Source organism: Spermophilus citellus (genome assembly GCF_964194105.1).
Source record: "Spermophilus citellus genome assembly, chromosome: 1".
In the NCBI taxonomy this organism is placed as follows: Eukaryota; Metazoa; Chordata; class Mammalia; order Rodentia; family Sciuridae; genus Spermophilus; species Spermophilus citellus.
The window spans coordinates 117,526,856-117,550,268 of record NC_138182.1 but is presented as its reverse complement, the minus strand read 5'-3'; the positions used below and the strand labels follow the sequence as shown (position 1 = coordinate 117,550,268).

Genomic DNA, 23,413 nt, shown 5'->3' with positions numbered 1-23,413 from the left:
AAAACTAGAGAAAGAATGTACTTAACACAATCGAGGCATGAATCCCACGATGCTGGAGGCTGGGTTGTCGGAGGCTTTCCTCTGCACCTGGAACAAGACAAGCAGGCCACTCGCCATTCCTGTTCCTCATGTTCCCGGAAGCCCTAGCAGGGCATGAGGCAGGGGAGGCAAGGAAAGTCCCGAGGACAGGGCAAAGCCCCACTGTCTTCATGCTCAGATGACAGTCTGGAGTGGAAAGCCACACAGAGCACACAGAAACTCCAAGAAGTAGTGAACCAATGCAGGGAAGCGGCAGGTTGCAAAGCCAATGTACAAAGTCCATAGTCTTCCTTTAAACAGCAGACAGACAAGAGGACAGACAGAAGGGCATGAGGTCAAGGAGAGGAGGAAGGGCTGGGGAGCAGATTAGGGCACAGCACATCCCATCCCCGTGTGGCCACGTTAGACTCCACAGGTCATGCATGGCTAAAAAGAAATTAAAACGTGCAAAAAATCAGTTGATTACCAAACACTAACAACTAGCTATCCCTCCCCTCAAAAAAAAAAAAAAAAAAAAAACCACCCATAAATGTGATTCCAGCTATAATAGCCAAAAATAAATACATAAAGATAAATACTTAGGAATAGATTTAACCAATCAAATGAAAGGCTTACACACTGAAAACCAAATCATTAATGAAAAAATTAGAAAAGTCACAAATTAATGGGAAGGTACTCTGCTTTTGTGGGTGAGACTTAATACTGTCAAAATGTCCTCAGTACTCAATCAATCTATAGCTATAAGGCAATTCCTACCAAAATTCCAGCTACATTTTAACAGAAATATATAAAAATAATCCTAAAATTCCTATGCAGGCAGACACACACACACACACACACAAACACACACACACACACTCGCCAACAGCCACGGCATTGTTGAATCAGAAGGACAAACCTGGAGGCATCAGAGTGACTTATTGCAAAGGGCACTGCAAAAGTGTGTGTGTGTGTGTGTGTGTGTGTGTGTGTGTGTGTGTCTGTGTGTGTGTGAGAGAGAGAGAGAGAGAGGGAGAGAGAGAGGATAATGACGACCATTTTTATCAGCGTGTGCTGGGATGGGCTATTTCATCTGTTTAAAATGTGACTGAAGATTGGGGGTGGCCCACACCTATGATCCCAGGGACTTGGGAAGCTGAGGCAGGAGACTGAAAGTTTGAGGACAGCCTTGGCGACTGAGCAAGGCCCTAAGCAACTTCACAACATACTGTCTCAAAATACAAAAAAAGAAAATAAATGTCTGGGGACTTGGTTCAGTGGCCAAGCAGTGCTTAACCAGGACCAGCATGTCCATGTGCCTGGGACAGACTATGCCATGCCCACCACCTGAACAGCGGATGCTCTTTAAGAGAACCATTTAATTTCAGCTTGAACATGTGACTGCAACCCCATGGATTTGCTGCCTATCTCTTGGGACAGTCCGACATATTTGGCTAAATTTGCTATGAATTTTAAATACGTATTAGCTCACTCCCTGGCTGGACACTGCGAGAGCGCCTAGCATTCGCCCACAGAGCTTTTCTCTCAACCAACAAGCAGGGCAAGGAAGCCTGTGTGGAGAACATGGAGATGTACCTTGTGTGCCCTGTGGACCTGCACACCTGAGTCCATCCAGCCCCGGGGACAGCATGAACGTCCCTTCATCATGAGTGTGCCACACAGCTTGGTGGACTTGTATGTGGCAAACATAAACTGCACCAAAAGGACAAGCAGAACAGGCTTCCAAATAGTTCATTTTAGAAAGAAATTTAGCTGAAGGCTGTTTGTTGCCTTCACCAAGTGAAAGCCAGGTTGTAACCCGGTTCATATGCAGACGCCCGCCCCCCTCACAGTACAGAATGAACTTCTACAAATGTGACTGCGACCTCCATCTCAGAATTCATTTCCTGCCACCCTTTACCTCCTAATTTTTCATTCTTTGCCCCTACCCCCACCCCGGGGCTGGGGATTGAACCCAGGGCCCTGCACTTGCTAGGAAAATGCTCTGCAACTGAGCTCCTCTCTAATTTCTACTGGGACAGGGAGGAGACCCCACAGAAGTAATTGCTTTCCTAACGATGTCCACCTACTCATTCCTTGAGTCCCCTGCCAGCATTCCCAGGGTCTCTCATTATTCAGGCTCCTACTCCATGAGGATATCTCCCTGGGAAGCTTCTAGTCTTCATGGCAGGTGATGACACCGAGGCCAAGTCCTCCGGTAATTGGTGATCAGTGCAGGCGGCTGATTGCTCCTCAGAGAGTCCTGGGGCTGCCATGTTGGCAGCTGGTCCAAGGTGCCCTTCCCTGGGGCCCCAGTGCTGGATCAGGACCGTGGGCATGAGGGAGCTGGGACCACCCCTGCGGCAGGTACTTAGCCCCGCTGTCTTCACGCTAGTGTCCCAGAGCACGTAGAGTCTCCGTCTGAATCCTGCTGCCATGGCGGTGCGCTGCACAGAGCCACGGTGAGTGTGTGTGGACGTGCTGTCTGACGGTCATGGTCACATGAAATGGCCTGAGCAGGAATGGCAAGGACTAGCAACACTTCACTAAGTTTTTCACGTGCAGCATGAGATAAAATCCATCCACAGGTTGTAATATAACCCAAATCCTATTTATCCCTCTGCCTGGGGGTGCACTCTGAGGCCGGGCTCCATGCCCACATCCAGCACAGGTTGGGCCTGGCAGGAAGCCAGGTGAGGGGAGCTCACTGCTGCAGGAGCAGCTGGGGAACCACGGGGGAGAGCCGCCTGTTTGGACCGGTCAGTGCCTGTGGCTGGGTGGGCTACGTGGGCCTCCACGCTCCAGGGATGGCCTGTACCGGTGCTCCACATGACCTGGATGCACTGCCCTCTGTGTACCCGAGTATGTGGCTTGCTCTGCCGCACAGCCAGTGGGGAGTCACAGTTGAATGATTGTCTCTGCCAAGCCTGGGAGACCAGAGTGCTATAGAGCTCACGTGTGGCCGGAATTCAGGGACTGAGGGGCTCCCTGGGATGTAGGATGCTTGGTAGTCCAGATGGTGCATCTGGACTGTTCCTAGGCTGTTGCTTGGGTAGAGCCTGGGCCTGTGTGCAGGTGCTGGCACCCTCCCTTGGCACTCACACATCTTCTTTCTGTAATTCTCTTGCCTTCCCGAGTGCTCTGATCTCCAATGCCTTCCTCTCCTTGATCACTTTGAACCTTTATAAAACAGTACTTGAGCTGCGAGGGAAGCCAAGCTGGAGAGAAGGTAACACGTTTGTTAGACCAAACCTCAACTAACTGACTTCACATCACCTCTGAGAGCTGCCCAGGGGCAGGCTGTCCAGAGTCATTCAGGAGCCTGGGGGACAGCTTAGTGGGCACCCACCTGTCCCCGGAACCCAGTGGCTGCTTTGGTGTGCTGTTATCTCTGTACCTGCACCATGCAGCCCTTCACAAGAGTCCCTCTATTGTTCACAGAGATGGCACAGGTAAACACATCTGATAGCAGTCGATGACAATGGTGATGGTGCTGAAGGTGATGATGGTGGAGATGTGCTACCGCTGATGGTGTTGGTAGTGATGGTGCTGATGGTGCTGACGATGGTGGTGATGATAGTGATGGTGCTGATGGTGGTGATGTAGCTGATGATGATAGTGCTGATTGTGATGGTGGTGATGGTGCTGATGGTGGTGATGGTGCTGATGATGGTGGTGCTAATAGTGATGGTGCTGATGGTGCTGATGTCGGTGGTGCTGATAGAGATGGTGCTGATGGTGGTATGGTAGTGAGTGCTGGTGATGGTGGTTCTGATAGTGATGGTGGTAATGGTGGTGCTGATGGTGCTGATGGTGGTATTGATGGTGCTGATAGTGATGGTGGGGATGATAGTGATGGTGCTGCTGATGGTGGTGCTGATGATGGTGGTGCTGATTGTGATGGTACTCATGGTGATGCTGATAGTGATGGTGGTGATGGTAGTGATGATAGTGATGTGGTGATGATAGTGATGGTGGTGATGAGGATGATAATGGTGGTGGTGATGCTGCTCCTCATGGTGATAAAGATGGAGCTAGTTCTGAGCTTTAGCAGTTGGTGGTGGCTGTAAGATCACAGCATGAGGGATTCTGTCTTTAGCCTCCATGGCTTTAGGTTTCCCTTTTGCCTGTGTGTGTGACAGTGAGTGTGTCTGTCAAACCTCAGCCCTCAGCTCATGTGGAGGATGAATGTTAACCGTCCTGGTGTTCAGCCCTGGCCTCAGGATTGAGCGAGGCAGCCGGTGCAGGGAGGCCCTGCTGCTTGGTGTGTGTCTTCTATGTTGGTGTGCATGCTGGGCCTCGGTCCCCTCCTCTGCAGAGTGGCTAATGATTACTGGCAAGGAATTCAGATCAGCCTTTACATTTCCCTGTCTGTAGTTTTATGTGATATAAGATACTTATTTTATTCCAGCAGGTAGTAATTATAAATAAATCTTAATATTAAATTTAATTGGATGGATATTGTTCCATAAACTGAAGGTTCAGCCTTGTCTGGACCCCGTTGTCTCCCCTGAGCCCATCCGATATGCTGCTCTCAGGGCTGTCCTCCTAAACTGGGCACGCAGCCTGCCTCCTCCTCCTCAGAGACTGGTACTTCTCTCCATCATCCACCTGTCCACAGCCAAGGCCTCAGCTCGTCATGGTCTGGGCCAGTCCTATGCTATCACACCTCTGCTGTCACACTGCACAGGCACCCCAGCCCAGGAGCTGACCCATCCTCTGAGGAAGCTGAGGGCCATGTCCTACTCCAGGCTTCTCACCTGTCAGCACTGTTCCCAGAGTGGTCCCTGCATTCTCTGCCCTCTCCCTTCACACTCCTCAAATGCTGCACACAGGTGAGCACAGGTGAGCACAGGTGCACATAGGTGAGTGCAGGTAAGCACAGGTGAGCACAGGTGAGTGCAGGCAAGCACAGGTGCACACAGTGCCACCTTGAGGGGCAGGAGAGAGGGAGAACAATGGGGAGTCAGGGACAAGGAGCACTGAGGGACCCAAGCTGACGGAGCAGGAGGCCCCAGGTGGCTGGCACACCACACTGAGTCACACAGTCCTGGACCCCACCCCCACCCCTCAGCGATGAGCACAAATATGACCTGTGAATACTTGTTGAATGAAAACACCTTTATAACTAGATTTTAATTAAATCATATGTTATCAACCAAACCTGCTCTGCTTATTATTTTATTAACATATTTATTTGGTAATCTGGGAAAAAAATTGGAAAAATATTCCACGAAATCATGAGACTGCCTGATTGTCTCTCCACACTGCCCACTGTGTCCTCTGCCCTGTGGAGCTCTGTGCTCTTAGGGATCCACACTCCTCTGTCTGGCCCTGAGCCTGAGCTTTGGCATCCTCTCCAAACACACCCAGTCGGCGGCCCAGACCCCCAAGGCTGGGTTCCAGAGGCTCCCCTATTCCAGGTCCCACCTCATCCACTTCTGAGTAGGGCTTCAGTAGGGTCCAGCTCCGTCCTTCACATGGTCACACAGACTGCCCTTCCCCGGGGCATACCTTGGCACCCTGAGAAGTGAGCTGACTATTGGTACTTGCGTTTATTGCTGGGCTTTCTGCCCTGTTCTGTTGGTGGATGTATTGTTTTTTATTAAAGTGAAACAGGCAGGCCAAGACCTCCTCACATCACTTGAAAGCATTCAGCTCTCGATATCTTAAGTATTAATTGTCATCATTTCCATTACATATCCTTGTAATATCCAAATATTTAAATTAAATGCCAAGTTCAAACTGCCTGTCTGCGTTTTCCTGCTCAGGATCCCCTCTCATGCTTAACACAGCACCCCTCTGCCTTCAGACTTCTGCATAATTAGGTTTTGTGTGCATTCGTCACCCTGTTTGAGATTTTGCCTGATGTGGAGGGTCTAACAGAGGTCAAGAGCAACTTCTTTGGATTCAGACAACCCAGGTGCCCATCTCGGCCCTTCCACCGGAGACTGGTGCTCCCAGTCATGGTTACTGTCTCTCTTGCAGTGTTTTTGTGTTCACTATACAGAGACAGGAGATTTAAAGGCTCCTTAGGTAGTGAGAACAAAAGGATAGCATGTCTGGAGTGGCCCCCACAGCTTGTCACACCATGACAAGTGATTGGCAGAGAGGCAGGTTCCCAGGGCTTTACCTGTGCATTCCAGTCTGAGGAGCTACACACAGAGCCTCGGCACTCTGGGTTTATTTAACACAGGTGACTGCGGGCTTGAGGCAGCAACCACACAGGTGGGGTCCTTGCAAGGACGATTTTATTTAAGCCTTTTTAAATTTAGATATCAGAGATACAGCCCAATCTCTGAAAAGATCAAGGACATTGGTAAAACAAGAAAATAATGAATCTACAATTGCTTGTACACTCTTCCCAGTTTCCCTGGATTGCTCTAGTGCTGAAAGATGGGAGCTCATGTCAGTGACTGTCAGTGCATAAAAAGAAACGTATACAACAGGCTAAGGGCAGGCAGGAGACAGAATGCTGGAGATGTTTGGATAGCACGGAACCAGGTCGTCCGGAGTCCTCATGACTGGTTTCAGGAAGAGTCTGCAGCTGCCCCTATCCTTCAGGTGTCCTTCAGAAGATCACCTACGTAATGTGGAATATCATATAAATTTATGCAGTTTTTAGAAAGATGCAACTGAAGCTTACAGAGGTGAAATGGCTAATTTACAGCTGTAATGACAAACACACAAATCTAGGTCTTAACACTTTTAAGGATAATTCCTTTAACATGATATGACAGCAAAACACATAATCAGTTCATTCAATGTTAGTAATTTACTTATCAAACTGGAGAAAAATGCCAACCCAGACATTTGATTGAATTGCTTATCATTTGGATTACAATAGATTTGCCCGTGATTCCATGAATATACAGCCTCAAAATATTATACTGGGCATTTTTCCCTGAAAAGGCTGCCAGTTTGATTGGCCTGCCAGCTTCCACTGTTGCAGATACTCCAACTCAGGTGTGTTTCAGGTAAGACCTGAATTGCGTGCAGTCAGCGGGATGACCGAGGTGCATGTTTTTGGCTTACATTGCACAGGACGTGTGTATTAGGACATAAGTGGAAATCATTCTCAGACGCGTGGCTGAGGCCACAGAACCACAGTACTGGAGCATATTAAGTCATTTATTTCTCTTGTATTTTCTCCCCAACCTCTGCCTTTAGTTTATTCCAGTCTTCCATGGAAGACCACGCACCAGAAAGTGGAACCCGCCTGGAGAGTAGAGGACCCTGCCTGGACACCAGAGCTCCGTCCTAAGGGATTCGGGCTGCGGCATTCACCAACCCATATTCATATCGCAAGGCGCAACCCCCTCTCCAGTGTGCCCTGGCAACACCCCCGGGTCCTTTACCCCTGTGGTGCACCGAGCAGCCCCTGGCACCTGTCCCAGGCAGGATGAACCACACCGTGGTCACTCAGTTCATCATGCTGGGGCTCACCCAGAACCCAGAGTTGCAGGGTGTACTCTTCTGTGTCCTCCTCCTCATCTACATGGTTGCGTTCCTGGGCAACATGCTCATTGTGGTCGCCATCATCTGCAATGCCGCGCTGCACACGCCCATGTACATACTCCTACTGGGGCTGGCCATCGTGGACATTGTCTGCACCAATAGCATCATCCCCGAGGTGCTGTGGACCATGCTGTCCACGGACAGCACCATCTCCTACAGCAGCTGCATGTCCCAGCTCTTCTTCTTCACCTGGTCCCTGGGGGCCGAGATGGTGCTCTTTACCACCATGGCCTACGACCGCTACGTGGCCATCTGCTTCCCCCTTCATTACAGCACCATCATGAACCCCTGCACGTGCGTGGCCTTGCTCAGCCTTGTCATGGCCATCGCCGTCACCAACTCCTGGGTGCACACGGGTCTCATCCTGAGGCTCACCTTCTGTGGGCCGAATACCATTGACCACTTCTTCTGTGAGATACCCCCGCTGCTGGCCCTGTCCTGCAGCCCTGTGAGGATCAACGAGGTGATGGTGTACGTAGCTGACATCACCCTGGCTGTGGGGGACTTCACGCTGACCTGCATCTCCTACGGCTTCATCATCAGGGCCATCCTGCGCATCCGCTCCGCAGAGGGCAAAAAGAAGGCCTTCTCCACCTGCTCGTCCCACCTCATTGTGGTGTCCCTCTACTACTGCCCCGTGATCTACACCTACATCCGCCCTGCCTCCAGCTACACCTTCGAGAAGGACAAGGTGGTGGCTGCACTCTACACCCTGGTGACGCCCACGCTGAACCCCATTGTGTACAGCTTCCGCAACAAGGAGATGCAGGCAGGGGTCAGGAAGGTGCTTTTGAAGCATTAGCGGGTTCAGGGGGCATGACCTCTCTCCTCTGGAGTCGGTGTCACACGTCTCAGACTTGAGGGGCTTTCATAGCTCTGTCCCCAGTTTCCCTTCCTGATGCTTCTTCCTGTCCCTGGTCTTCTCCACAACTCCGTTCTCCTCTTGTGAACATGTTTATGATGCCACACACACAGCACACTCACAAACACACCTCACTGCACTCTCCCAGTGTGCGTAAAATGCACACCTACGATTCTCCTGTGTGCATGGACACAGTGACTTACAGCAGCCTGCGTGTCCCACGTGCATACATGATGAATGTCACTGCTGATGTGAAAGAATGCACTAGTCTGTGAGTCAACCCCAATTTATACAGCAGAGAAATATATTTTGTCACTGTGGAAAATATTTGTCACAAGAACAGCACAGTTTTCCCTCCTTGAAATCCATGTCACAGTCAAGCTTTTGAGGCAGTAATTTTTAAATCTATGCAGATGAATTTTCCACAGTTATTAAAATAATACCATCGTTTCATTGCTGCCTGCTTTAGAATTTTTACTCAATGGATACAAGAACCATAAATCATCATTAAAAATGCTTTGTGTACTTAACATCAATTCTTAGTAAACCTGCACCTAATGGCGAGAGGGTGAATCGCATGGTACCCTGCAGTGAAGGCCACCGTGAAGGCTCATGGGGCCACCGGCCAGGCTTCTGTGGGAGGCCACAACCAGCCTATGGGACACGGTGGCTGTGAAGAGGACTTACTTGGAATTGTGTGGGTTGAATTGGCGAAGGGCCATGGAAATGGGGGTTTTCCCTGAGATTGAGTGGCTATGATAAGGTGATTGATTTGACACAGGTGGAGGAAGGTCACTAAGCAGTAATTGGTGAAGACACAGCGGTTCTCGTCTCTGCCAAGGGACCCTGCTCGCTCCTGAGGTGTGGGCAACCCGCTAACATCTGTGCTCATGGTGTCTATGGAGGGTCTTGCTTCTCTTTCCCTCCACATCAGTGGCCGGCTCGGCTCCCGCTGTTCTCTGACCCAACATGAGCAGGACAACAGCATCTCTGAGCTCTTCAGGGTGACAGCTGTCCCTCAGTCCATCACAGGCACCCTCTTCCACTGCGCTATCCTCCCAAACAGACAAGTCAGACTGATAGACAGGCCCATCTTTGCAGGAAAAAACAGACTAGATAATCGCATGAATGTGCGCCCCTTGTCTGGAGTGAAGAGCCGTGAGCGCGGTTATTTTGTCTAGCGCACCGGCACCTATTCCCAGCACCTGTTCCCAGCATGTTCCCAGCCCTGCTGCAGCAAACTGAAGCCACGCAGCTGTGGTGAGCAGCCTGAGGCTTTGCACGCTCACATGGGGAAATGGTCACACCCAGCTGGGCAGTGTGTGCGGCTCCTCACACTCACCATCTATCTGAACATTCAGTATCTGCTCTCAGCTACTTTCAGTCACCAAAGCTATTGTCACCCATAGTCGCCACACCCACCCCACCCCAAACCACATCACCCCTCACCTCACCTCACCTCACTATACCTCACCTTATCACACCTCACCTCACCCCACCTCATATCACCACACCTTACCACACCTCACCTCACCTCACCATACCTCACCACACCACACCTCACCTCATCACCTCACCTCACCTCACCTCACCACACCTCACCTCACCTCACCTCATCACCTCACCTCACCTCACCTCACCTCACCACACCTCACCTCACCATACCTCACCACACCACACCTCACCTCATCTCACCTCACCTCACCACACCTCACCACACCTCACCTCACCACACCTCACCACAGATCTCCAGACACTCTTCTTTTCCCCTTAGTGTTTGAACACCTCAGTGGGGATGGGGAACGGTTCGCATGGTGCAGGCTTACCAAGAACAAGGCCCTGGGTTCACTACCAGCTCCTCTCAGAAAACACTGAGGTAGAAAATTTTCAAACAGAATGTTTTCTCAACTCTCAGAACTTTTTACTGTTGCTTCCATGTTATTTTCTGTCAGTGTCACAGAGGGCACTGAGTCATGTGCTATGTGATATGTAAATACAGATATGGCACCTCCTTGTATTTAGGCTCTTATGTGATTCTCAGCTGCCCGTCACACCCAACATGCATTGGTGAAGCCCAGGAGGAGGCTGATCGCTGCTATCTACCTGCCCAAGGTCCTGGGTGTGCAGCTGCAGGTGAGTCGGCTCTGCTCAGGGTCCTGGGTGGGCACCTACAGGCTGTGTCGGCTGGGTGGAGTCGGAGCTCTATCTTTACTCCCTCTATACACAGTGGCTAACACCTTAAATTGCACAAACATCCATCTTTACTGTGGGCTCAGGGGTCATTTCAACTTTCAGGGTAAGGGACAGCATGGTTTGAGTGCTTTGTGCCATTTGTTTGTGGCTATGTGAACGGGAATAGAGAGGATCAATGTGTATGGTGGATTTGTTTTCCGCAAGGAGTTGCATTAATTCACTTGGAAGGCTGGTGTGGGATGCATACCTGCAGTTCCAGCGACTGGAGAGACTGAGGCAGGAGGACCACAAGTTCAAGGCCAGCCTGGCAACTTAATGAATCTGTCTCAAAAATGATGACAAGTTACTTGAGTGATACTTTAATTAGTCACTTCAATTATTGTGACTTGTTTAAAATCTTCTGAATCCATGATGTTCTTTAAATATTCAACCTCAGGGCCTTATTAAGGGAAGTCTTTGTAGTAACCAAAAAGACTTCCAACATTCACTGTCTCAGTACAACGGTGGTTCATTGCGTTTCTCAGCTTCCCATTGCTATGACAGAACACCCGAGAGGATGACCTTGAAGTGAGCAGGGAAAGGGTTATGGTTTCATAGGTTTCAGTTCATGCTTGGTTGGCTTCCCTGCTGCGGGGCCTGTGGTGAGACAGATCATCATGGTGGGAAGGCTGAGCTAGAGGAGGCTGCTCCCCTCATGGTGGGTAGGAGACAAAGGAGAGAGACCAAAAAAAACTAGAAGACACACAGATGAGCAAGGTGCAGGAGCAGAGTAAAAGGGGCTGCTCATCTGAGCTGCCAGCTTTACTCATATCCATAGGTTACATCAGGTCATTGTCATCATCCGTTCGTTTTACTCATTGTGTGACGTTACTGTTGTATGGGCAGGTTTAGGTGCAGCGACACAGTGGTGTCTAAGAAAGTTCCTGTATTCCCAGCTGAGTGTCTGAGATCAAGGTCAAGGCTGATAAGACTCTAGCACAGAGGCCCCTTTCCAAGGACATTGCTATAGCAGCTAGCATTGAGCATGTATTAGTTATCTTACTAGTTCCAGGGAGAAACTGTAGAATATTCCAAAGTGGATAACAGGGCGCCTGTTACCCTCCGGGAGTTTGCCTACCAGAGGAAGGCGCCTTGTACATTTCCACAGCCAGAATCCTTACAGCTCGCCTTTCTTGTTTTGTATGGCCTTTTGGATGAATAACATTTGTTTTCTCCTTAATATTGGCAGAGGCAAAAAAAATAGGATATTAACAGTAACAAGCCTAACATAACAATCCCAGTACTGGGAAACATCCACTTATGAACAAGGAGTCTGATTTTTTCTGGATTTCCCCATAGCTGAGGTAGATCAGCACAACAACATTATCATAAGGATCAAAACATTGACAGAGTTTTGTGGGTAAGTTTGGCAAACAAAGCAGTGGCCAAATTTTCTGCAGTGTGTTTTAACCCCTTTTTAGCCAACAGCCGTTGATCTGAGGTTGTTGATGATTTTTTATCTTCCCAAATCACTGGAGGTTGAATATCACAGGGCCCTCTTGTTCTTTCTTTTTTGAAGACAGTGTTTGTCTTTTGGTTCAGTGGAATCTCCTCATCCAAATGGAACTTGGGGATTGGGTTGTGAAGTCCCTGATGCCAACTCATGATTGACAAGTCTCACCCACCAAGCTGGAGTCCACACAGGACCTGCTGGTGTGGGCACAGCAGTCCATCCTTCCCCATGAGATGAGAGGCATGGGGTCTTCTAACCCTGGGTCTGGTGGAACCCTATATTTTACATAAATTTTTTGGCAATGGATGTTTGGGAATAAAATGACTATCTAAGGCAGATGAGCATTTGTGAGTAATAACTTTGTATTGCATGTTGAGTGCTTTAACTGTAAATAAAGCAATATTCAAGGCATTATTAACATGAGAGAGTCTAGATCCCTTTTTTGTTTTTGTTTTTGTTTTAAGAGATATGTCTTCAGGGCAAAACATGTTTACTTAATTAGATCTTGTCAGGAATTTTATAGGTTAAATTATATTTTAGTGAGTATAAGATTGTGCAAAACCACAGGATATGTATGCAGGGGCATTATCCATTTTTTAGGCTTTCCCACAGTGGCAAAGTAGAGTAATAAATAAGAAAAGTAAGTAGATACTTTTTTAGACCTGTGGGCACTACCCCAATTAACCCAGAGTGATTATCAATAAAAACATGAAGAAAGGTACAAGTATGAAAAGGAGGGAAACAGGTCATATCCACTTGTCAAAGTGCACTGGAACACAGGCCCATGATTTACACACTCCCACACAGGAGACTGGAAAGTGGGGGAACAGTTACTGACCACAGATGAGCCTGTTGGGAAGAAATGGAAACATCTTTACTAGTGAGCAAGGGTTTGGATGAAGAAATGCATGAGATTTTACAGCATCTGGAAATGAAGGGAAAGGGAATCTCATGCTTCGTCCGTGTGAGTGTTACCCTCTGTCAGTGTGTGACAGAGGTGTGGCTGTGTATATGAGCAAGGAAGAGAGGAGATTTACGGTGCTGTGAAGGAGTTTAAAGGGTAAAAATAAAAGAGATGGTAAATTGGAATCCAAATGAGGGCATAACACAACTATAAAAATATGAGGAACAAGTTTAGCTATGTATTGAGAATCTGGGATAATGTTTCAAGTAGTAGAAAATAACCTCAGCATCAGGATAAAGGTGACTAATTCAGCTTGCTGTGGAGAGGTTTGAGGTAGGGTATGATAGTTATTTTTCATTAATAAAAATAGATATTACTCCCCTTTGTTTAGTTCTGTCTGTATTTGTTAACCCATATATAAGAGGAATGATAAAAATTAAGGAAGAGGGGAAATGTATAACCTGATATAACAAAGAGAATTGGCCATCAAGAGGTGGTGAAAAGCAATTGGTGCTAAAAAATAATCTGTTAATACAGCTTGATAGTAGAGGAAAACTGTAAGTTTTAGAGAAGTAAAGTTTTTCCATAAGTTAGGTATAAAATGTGAATGTCCTTGCTTGTTAAGGATAAAATTTTAATATGATCATCAGCAATTAATTGAGCATACATATTAGCAAAAGGCAAAATATTGCAGCCTAAAAAATGAGGAGAATATAATCATTTTCATATATATATATATATATATATATATATATATATATATAATTTTGTATTATAATTAGCAACTACTGCTATAAAAATCACAAGGTGTTTTAACAAAGATTATTAGATTATTAATAACAATGACACATTAGATACAGGAAGTCAATCCACCATTACTGTTAATAACTTTTTATTAATTTTTTTGGTAAAGCCTGTTTTAAAGAAGGAGTTAAATAAAGAAAGGAGGCAGGGTCTTGTTTCTTTCACAACTAGGAAGAAGGAGAGATCCATTGGGCATAAGCTGTAATTTTTAATTTATTTATTTAAGAAACAATATTTATGAAGATTAGTCCCATTTATGTTGAATTTAATATACTCATTTTAATTGTTAAAAAATTAAAATATCAGAAAAATGTAATTAACAGTATTAATCATCTCTTTCCCATTGAAGAAAAATTTTAGAAGCAATGAATATTACATTACATTTTAGAGATTTATAGAACTTAACACTTTATTAATTGTCTAACCACCTAGAAAACATTTATGAGTCGGAATTTTAAAGATATCCATATTTTTATTTGATTACTTGATTTGAATTAAATTATTTGTATCCATTTTTTTGTTTAAATTTTCATTTATGAGTGCTTATTTGTCTAAATGGCAATTTTGATATTAAGTACCTAATACATAGATATAGGGCAGGTCTGTACAACTGGAAATGTCAGGTATAAAATCCAACAGCCATGATGAACACTGAAGGTTTCAGATAGCCAGATATTTGTCCTTGATGGTTATCAGATTTATCCTCAACATCACCATGTCTATATCCTCCTAAGGATTTTACTAAAAGAAAATTTTGAATGTATTTGAGAACTAACCCTGGAGAAATTGGCCTCTGGACAAGGACAGAATGTAGAAACCTTTATAGTTAGATAAAACAAGACTGATCAGAAAAATACATTAACTTATGCAGAGTATTAAAACACTTACGTGGCCTCAATACTAACTTCTTCATCAGATCAGAGTGCACCTTTAGCTCAGATAAGAGTCAGGTGGAATTCTGTGAAATTCTCAGGGAAAAAAAATGCTTTTTGAAAAAGAAAACTTGTACATTTGGAATCTTTCTACTTTCCTCTTTCTGAGCTGTGACATTAGGGAGGAGCTGGTTAAGAAAGCCGGCAGAACACAGATAAGAGCCAGCCAAGTGGCTTAGACTGAAAAGGGACACTTTTTGTCTTTTGTCTAAACTGTTTTTTCATAAGCCTGGTAAACTTGTAGGCCTGTAATTCACATTTTAAATATAAGGCTAGGAGAGAGATCCAGCAGAAGACAGGAAGTAAGGAAAACTGCTGCGACCATTTTTTCTTTTGTAAATTTATTCTCCTAAAGCATGGTGTTGCAATTTATATAATTTTTCTTGGAGAGTTACTATTTTTTTCTTTTTCTTTTTTTAAAAATTGTTCATGCTTTAATTGGCGTGAGCGGAATCCAACCTAATAGGACAAACAGCTTTATGAGACATTTATGAGCCTTTCTTTCCTCCTGTATTTGCTGTGAACTTTTAGTTAAATCAGCATTTAGAGGGGTGAGGTAATGGCTGCTACCTACAGCAGTGGGAGCATCAGTGATGATTTAAAGGGGACATGCACCCAGGAGGCTCTGCCTGTGGCAGGGGGCAGCGGTTTGGGCATGGGAGGGAAAGAGAGCATGGTCTGAGAATTATAAAGCTTAAGTTTAGATATGGCATCTTGACAAAGAAACCAAGCTTGCAGCACAAGCACAGGATCTTGTGGCTCCTCATGAAGCCTTTTACCCTTATCTTCCCAATCTTTTGAATATAAAGAACCACTTCCTGGGTATCAGGGGCAAAAAGAATCTATTTCTGCCAGCAAAGCAGTGAGGTTAGCATTACTTATAGTATGTGCAGCCTTGCAGAGTAAATCAGAAAGTTCAGCCTGATGATGATGACAACATTGAGTGTCAGATAGGGAATCTCCCATAGCTTACTGATTAGGGTTCAGTACCAGCCCATGAAAGATGCACGTCAAAAGCCTGTTCCAGGCGGTAAGCTACTCCCTTCCCCATTAACATGTCTGTTTAGAAGGGTCCCTGTTCGGGCGCCAACTGTAAAGAAAAACAAAGAGAGACACAAAGAAAGTAGAGCCCAGGGTCCCAATAGCTCCTTCAAGGGATGCCCCTGAATATGTCAGTTCCTTCCACAAGGTTCCACCTCCTGAAGGCTCTACCACCTCCCACCAGCACCACAGCCTGGGCACCAAGCCTTCAACACAGAGCCCAGGGGACATTTATCCACACTATGGCGTTCTGCCTTCCACCCCAGGGTGCATGTCCATCTCATAATGCAAAGCACACTCGGTCCATCTCCAAGAGTCCCCAAAGTCCTGACAGTCCCAGCATTGCTCACAGACTTCTTCTGTGGCTCAAGAAAACTGCTGTACACCACAGTAAAAATAAAAAGTAAAAACACGAGTTACGAATTTCCAGGATACAATGGCAGAGTGCACCTTCCCATCTCAGGTAGAGGAACAGGGATGTACAAGGAAGGACTGCCGTGAGTCTCCATGCCTGACCACTGGACACACAGGGCAGGACGTGAGCTCCAGAGGGCTTGGCAGTCCCGCCCTGTGGCTGTGCTGGCTGCAGCCACATGTCCTCCCCTTGGGGTGCCTTGGCTCACTGCCTGTGGCTTCCCTCAGCAGGCTTTCCCAACTGCTGCCACAGCCTCACCTGATCATTGCTGCCCTGGCCTCTTAGCACCTTGCTGGCCGAACACATGGACATGGATCCCAGGGGAACATTCCCAAGGCAGCTTTGTGCTAGCAGGGTGCTGTGGGTTTTCTTCTTAAGAAAAGGCAAAAGGAGTTTATACTTTAACCCTGTTGAACCTCTGGTGTGTGTGGAGGCTGTGATGTAACACGGATGGCCTCTAGAACATTCCCCAGCAGGGTCTCCATTAGGGAAACCTCGAGCACACAGCCTCTGCTGTCTGCATTGCCATCAGTTGCCTGGTCTTCAAAACCCTCACCAGAATCACAGATTAAGATATGCTTGTAACAATCCAGCTTTTTCTAACCTGTTATTCTCAGATTTCCCAAATCCTCCCACAATACAGTTCCAAAGGCTCTGGACAACTTTACCAGGTGTACTCAAAGCAACAACCTGGCTTCTCAGTACTAGTTTTCTGTGTTGTTATGTTGTCCATCACTGTGACAAAAATCCTGAAGTAATCAACTTAAAAGAAGGAAAGGTTAATTAATTAATTTATTTATTTATTTTCTTGTGAATGACATTTTTATTTACATACTGTATCTATGAGCAGATACATAAACTCTTATATAATTAATTTCCAAAATGTGCAAGAAATTACTATAATTTGTTTACAAACCAAAACACATATTAAAATCAATGGACTTTGGATAGTTCATTCTGTGGTGTTCTCAGTACAAATGGTACACACCTGATTTGAAACATACAGAAAAAGTATAAACTACAGCAAGTATTAATTTCATGGCACTCCAACAACTATGAAATTTCTTTAATCCAAAATATATACTATTACAAAATTCTGTAAGAATTTCTCATTATCTCTGGTTGTATCATTTGAATAACTTTTCAGGAACAGTGACTACACATTTTGCCATGTTATGGTCAATCAATAAAAAGGATGTTTATAAAAGACATTCTTTACAAGATTAAAAGAGTATTAAAAGAAACCAAATATGTGATTACTAGCATACCAATACTCTTAGAATTTTAAAGTTATTTATGGGGGGTATAGGAAGATGGCGGTGAAGGGAGTGCATCACCCCAGTGCGCCGCGTCACTGTGCGGGAGAAAGACGAGGTGAAACAGCTGAAGGCTATCTTGTTGGGAATTTCCAGTGAAATTGAGGTGCTCCAGAATCTAGTGGACGGATTTCCATCGCGCGAGGTTCAGCTGCGGGGGCTCGGTCGCGGGCGATTTCTCTGCAAAGAGGGTCGCATTGCCTGATTGGCGGACCACCCCGCAGCTGGAGTCTGCGGCGCGCGCTGGAAAGCGGCGAGGTGCCGGAGCGGGGGTGCAGCGATGCGGATTCTGGGGGCTCCTGCCAGTGGTGCAATGGCCGTGCTTAGTGCTGAGTTCCGGCTTTGAGACAGAGGAGAGAAGCGGTCCAGTTCGGTTCTCGACACCGGTCGGACCACGGAGGAGGACAGCAGCCTCCATCTTGGAGAGCTGATGTAATCATCCCTGTTTTCTACTGATCTCAGCTCATTCAGTTACGGAACAGGTGATTTCAGGCTGGTATTTGCCTGCGTCTCGCAGACAGATCGCTCAGGCTCAGGGCTGGAGAACCTGTGGAGAATACTCCTTGGGGCTCGCTCCTGGCAAGGCGGTGCGCTGAGCTCTGAGCGCCTGGATTCTGGTTCCCCGGGCTGCTTTGGCGCAGGGCTGGGGAACCTGCAGAGACTGCGTGTTGAGGCCAGCTCCAAGTGGAGCGTGCGCTGAGCTCGGGGCGGCTGGGTTCTGACTCCCGGAACAGTTTTGGCCTGGGGCTGGGGAGCCCGCGGGGACTGCGTCTTTGAGCCTGCTCCCAGCGGAGCATGCACCGAGCTTGGAGAGCTAGGAGCGGCTGGGCTCTGGCTCCCGGAGCCGCTTTGGCCTGGGGCTTGGGAACCCGCGGGGGTCGCTCCTTGGAGCCTGCTCCTAGCGGAGCGTGCGCCGGGATCGGAGAGGCCGGGTTCTGGCTCCTGAAGCTGCTTTGGCCCAGGGCTGGGGAACCTGCGGTGACTGCTTCTCGGTCCAGGTCCTGCTGGGTGCTGTGGGGGCCAGGGAGGCAGAGTGGAGCTGCCACCTGCGCCCAGAGCAGGCCAAGTGACCCGCGGCATGGTATCACGACACCCCAACTGCAGCTGGGGCCGAAGAGAGTAGCCGCCCACGCCTAGAACAGGACCAGCGACCCGATGGCGCGGTAGCCAAGTCACCCCATTTGGAGTAGGGGCTGTGCAGAGCCGCCGTCTGAGCCTGCAAGGTAGGCAGACCTGCGACCCACTGGCAGGACAGGCCCGGTAGCCTGCCAGCGTGGTGGACAAGTAGCACCGAGGCTGTCACGTCACACTGGTTGGAGTGGGGGTGGAGCAGAGCCGCCACCCGTGTCCGGAAAAGGCCCAGCGACCAGTTGGAGAGGCAGTCAGGTACCCCCATTGGGAGTGGGGGCTGAGCAGAACTGCCGCCCTAGCCCGCAAGGTAGGCAGACCTGCGACCCACCAGCGGAACAGGCCTAGAGGCCTGCCAGCGTGGTAGACACGTCACACCAATTGGAGTAGGGGCCGAGCAGAGCCGCCGCCCACATCCGGATCAGGACCAACGACCCGAGGGCGTGGTAGTTACCTCACCAGAATTGGAGTGGGGGCAGAGCAGAGCTGCCACCCGCACCCGCAGGGTGGGCAGACCTGCGGCCGACCAGCGTGGTAGACAGATCACCCTAATTAGAGGAGGAGCACAGCCACTACCCGCCCTGCAAGGGAGATTTCCCAACTATACAAGAGCAATATAAATAAATAGGGGGAAATTTTCAAAAACACAACAGTTTCACCAAGCAGAAAGAAACGCGAGCAGTATGAAAAGACAAGGAAAGAAAGGACCACAAGCAATGCAGGTCAACTCAACTTTAGAAGAGGTAATAGCTGCAACAGATGGAATGTCACATAAAGAGTTCAGGATATACATGCTTCAGATGATCTGGAGTCTCAAGGAAGACATGAGACAGCAAAATCAGACAATGAAAGATCACTTTGACAAGGAACTACATAAACAAATCCAGGAAGTAAAAGATCAATTTCACAGGGAGATAGAGGTAATAAAAAACAAACAAATAGAAATCCTAGAAATGCAGGAAGCAATAAACCAACTTAAAAACTCAATTGAGAATACTACCAGCAGAGTAGATCACTTAGAAGATAGAACATCAGACAATGAAGACAAAGTATTTCAACTTGAAAAGAACATAGACAGCTCAGCAAGTCTGCTAAGAAACCATGAGCAGAACATCCAAGAAATATGGGATAACATTAAAAGACCAAACTTAAGAGTCATTGGGATACAGGAAGGCACAGAGCTCCAAACCAAAGGAATAAACAATCTATTCAATGAAATAATACGAGAAAACTTCCCAGACTTGAAGAATGAGACAGAATCCCAAATCCTAGAAGCCTACAGGACGCCGAATGTGCAAAATCATAAGAGATCCACACCTAGACACATTATAATGAAGATGTCCAACATACAGAATAAGGAGAGAATTTTAAAAGCTACAAGAGAAAGGAAGCAGATTATATTTAGGCGTAAACCAATCAGGATAACAGCTGATCTCTCAACACAGACTCTGAAAGCTAGAAGATCCTGGAATAACATATTTCAAACACTGAAAGAAAATGGGTTCCAACCAAGAATCGTGTATCCGGCGAAATTAAACTTCAGAATGGAAGATGAAATTAAAACCTTCCACGATAAACAAAAGTTAAAAGAATTCGCAGCTAGAAAACTTCTTAGAGTTAAATGAAAACACAGACACAACATATCGGAATCTATGGGACACATTGAAAGCAGTTCTAAGAGGAAAATTCATTGCTTGGAGTTCATTCCTTAAAAAAAGAAAAAAACAACAAATAAATTATCTCATACTTCATCTCAAAATCCTAGAAAAAGAAGAGCAAAACAACAGCAAAAGAAGTAGAAGACAAGGAATAATTAAAATCAGAGCTGAAATTAATGAAATCGAAACAAAAGAAACAATTGAAAAAATTGACAAAACTAAAAGTTGGTTCTTTGAAAAAATAAATAAAATCGACAGACCCTTAGCCATGCTAACGAAGAGAAGAAGAGAGAGAACCCAAACTACTAGCATACGGGATGAAAAAGGCAATATCACAACAGACACTTCAGAAATACAGAAGATAATCAGAAATTATTTTGAATCATTATACTCCAATAAAATAGAAGATAGTGAAGGCATAGATAAATTTCTTAAGTCATATGATCTGCCCAGATTCAGTCAGGAGGATATAGACAACCTAAACAGACCAATAACAATAGAGGAAATAGAAGAAACCATCAAAAGACTACCAACTAAGAAAAGCCCAGGACTGGATGGGTATACAGCAGAGTTTTACAAAACCCTTAAAGAGGAACTAACACCAATACTTTTCAAGCTATTTCAGGAAATAGAAAAAGAGGGAGAACTTCCAAATACATTCTACGAGGCCAACATCACCCTGATGCCTAAACCAGACAAAGACACTTCAAAGAAAGAAAACTACAGACCAATATCTCTAATGAACCTAGATGCAAAAATCCTCAATAAAATTCTGGCGAATTGGATTCAAAAACATATCAAAAAAATTATACACCATGATCAAGTAGGATTCATCCCTGGGATGCAAGGCTGGTTCAATATACGGAAATCAATAAATGTTATTCACCACATCAATAGACTTAAAAATAAGAACCATATGATCATCTCGATAGATGCAGAAAAAGCATTTGACAAAGTACAGCATCCCTTTATGTTCAAAACTCTAGAAAAATTAGGGATAACAGGATCATACCTCAACATTGTAAAAGCAATCTATGATAAGCCACAGGCCAGCATCATTCAGAATGGAGAAAAATTGAAGGCATTCCCTCTAAGATCTGGTACAAGACAGGGATGCCCTCTCTCACCACTTCTGTTCAACATAGTCCTCGAAACACTGGCCAGAGCAATTAGACAGACGAAAGAAATTAAAGGCATAAAAATAGGAAAAGAAGAACTTAAATTATCACTATTTGCAGATGACATGATTCTATACCTAGCAGACCCAAAAGGGTCTACAAAGAAACTATTAGATCTAATAAATGAATTCAGCAAAGTGGCAGGATATAAAATCAACATGCATAAATCAAATGCATTCCTGTATATAAGCGACAAATCCTCTGAAACGGAAATGAGGACAACTACTCCATTCACAATATCCCCCCCCAAAAAATAAAATACTTGGGAATCAACCTAACAAAAGAGGTGAAAGACTTATACAATGAAAACTACAGAACCCTAAAGAGAGATATAAAAGAAGACCTTAGAAGATGGAAAAATATACCCTGTTCATGGATAGGCAGAACTAACATCATCAAAATGGCAATATTACCAAAAGTTCTCTATAAGTTCAATGCAATGCCAATCAAAATCCCAACAGCATTTCTTGTAAAAATAGATAAAACAATCATAAAATTCATATGGAATAACAAAAGACCCAGAATAGCAACAACAATGCTAAGCAGGAAGTGTGAATCAGGCGGTATAGCGATACCAGTCTTCAAACTATACTACAGAGCAATAGTAACAAAAACAGCATGGTACTGGTACCAAAACAGGCGGGTGGACCAATGGTACAGAATAAAGGACACAGTAACCAATCCACAAAACTACAACTATCTTATATTTGATAAAGGGGCTAAAAGCATGCAATGGAGGAAGGATAGCATCTTCAACAAATGGTGCTGGGAAAACTGGAAATCCATTTGCATCAAAATGAAACTGAATCCCTTTCTCTCGCCATGCACAAAAGTTAACTCAAAATGGATCAAGGAGCTTGATATTAAATCAGAGACACGGCGTCTGATAGAAGAAAAAGTTGGCTATGATCTACATACTGTGGGGTCGGGCTCCAAATTCCTCAATAGGACACCCATAGCGCAAGAGTTAACAACTAGAATCAACAAATGGGACTTACTCAAACTAAAAAGTTTTTTCTCAGCAAAAGAAACAATAAGAGAGATAAACAGGGAGCCTACATCATGGGAACAAATCTTTACTCCACACACTTCAGATAGAGCCCTAATATCCAGAGTATACAAAGAACTCAAAAAATTAGACAATAAGATAACAAATAACCCAATCAACAAATGGGCCAAGGACCTGAACAGACACTTCTCAGAGGAGGACATACAATCAATCAATAAGTACATGAAAAAATGCTCACCATCGCTAGCAGTCAGAGAAATGCAAATCAAAACCACCCTAAGATACCATCTCACTCCAGTAAGATTGGCAGCCATTATGAAGTCCAACAACAACAAGTGCTGGAGAGGATGCGGGGAAAAGGGTACACTTGTTCATTGTTGGTGGGACTGCAAATTGGTGCAGCCAATTTGGAAAGCAGTATGGAGATTTCTTGGAAAGCTGGGAATGGAACCACCATTTGACCCAGCTATTCCCCTTCTCGGTCTATTCCCTAAAGACCTAATAAGAGCATGCTACAGGGACACTGCTACATCGATGTTCATAGCAGCACAATTCACGATAGCAAGATTGTGGAACCAACCTAGATGCCCTTCAATAGATGAATGGATAAAAAAATGTGGCATTTATACACAATGGAGTATTACTCTGCATTAAAAAATGACAAAATCATAGAATTTGGAGGGAAATGGATGGCATTAGAGCAGATTATGCTAAGTGAAGCTAGCTAATCCTTAAAAAACAAATGCCAAATGACTTCTTTGATATAAGGGGAGTAACCAAGGACAGGGTAGGGACGAAGAGCTTGAGAAGAAGATTAACATTAAACAGGGATAAGAGGTGGGAGGGAAAGGGAGTGAGAAGGGAAATCGCATGGAAATGGAAGGTGATCCTCAGGGTTAAACAAAATTACATATAAGAGGAAAGGAGGGGTAAGAGAAGAATAAT

At 45.7% G+C, this 23,413-nt stretch overlaps 1 protein-coding gene and 1 pseudogene across 2 annotated transcripts in view; one reads left to right on the top strand and one right to left on the bottom strand.

Moving 5' to 3' along the window:
* Positions 1-23,413, bottom strand: part of LOC308647923 (olfactory receptor 2T3-like) — a 668,743-nt pseudogene that overhangs the window by 107,515 nt on the left and 537,815 nt on the right. The window lies entirely within an intron of this gene.
* Positions 7,421-8,338, top strand: LOC308655885 (olfactory receptor 13G1-like; the record flags this gene model as incomplete). Its single annotated transcript, XM_081306276.1, has 1 exon — positions 7,421-8,338. One exon carries the CDS (start codon positions 7,421-7,423, stop codon positions 8,336-8,338), a length of 918 nt encoding a protein of 305 aa, XP_081162402.1.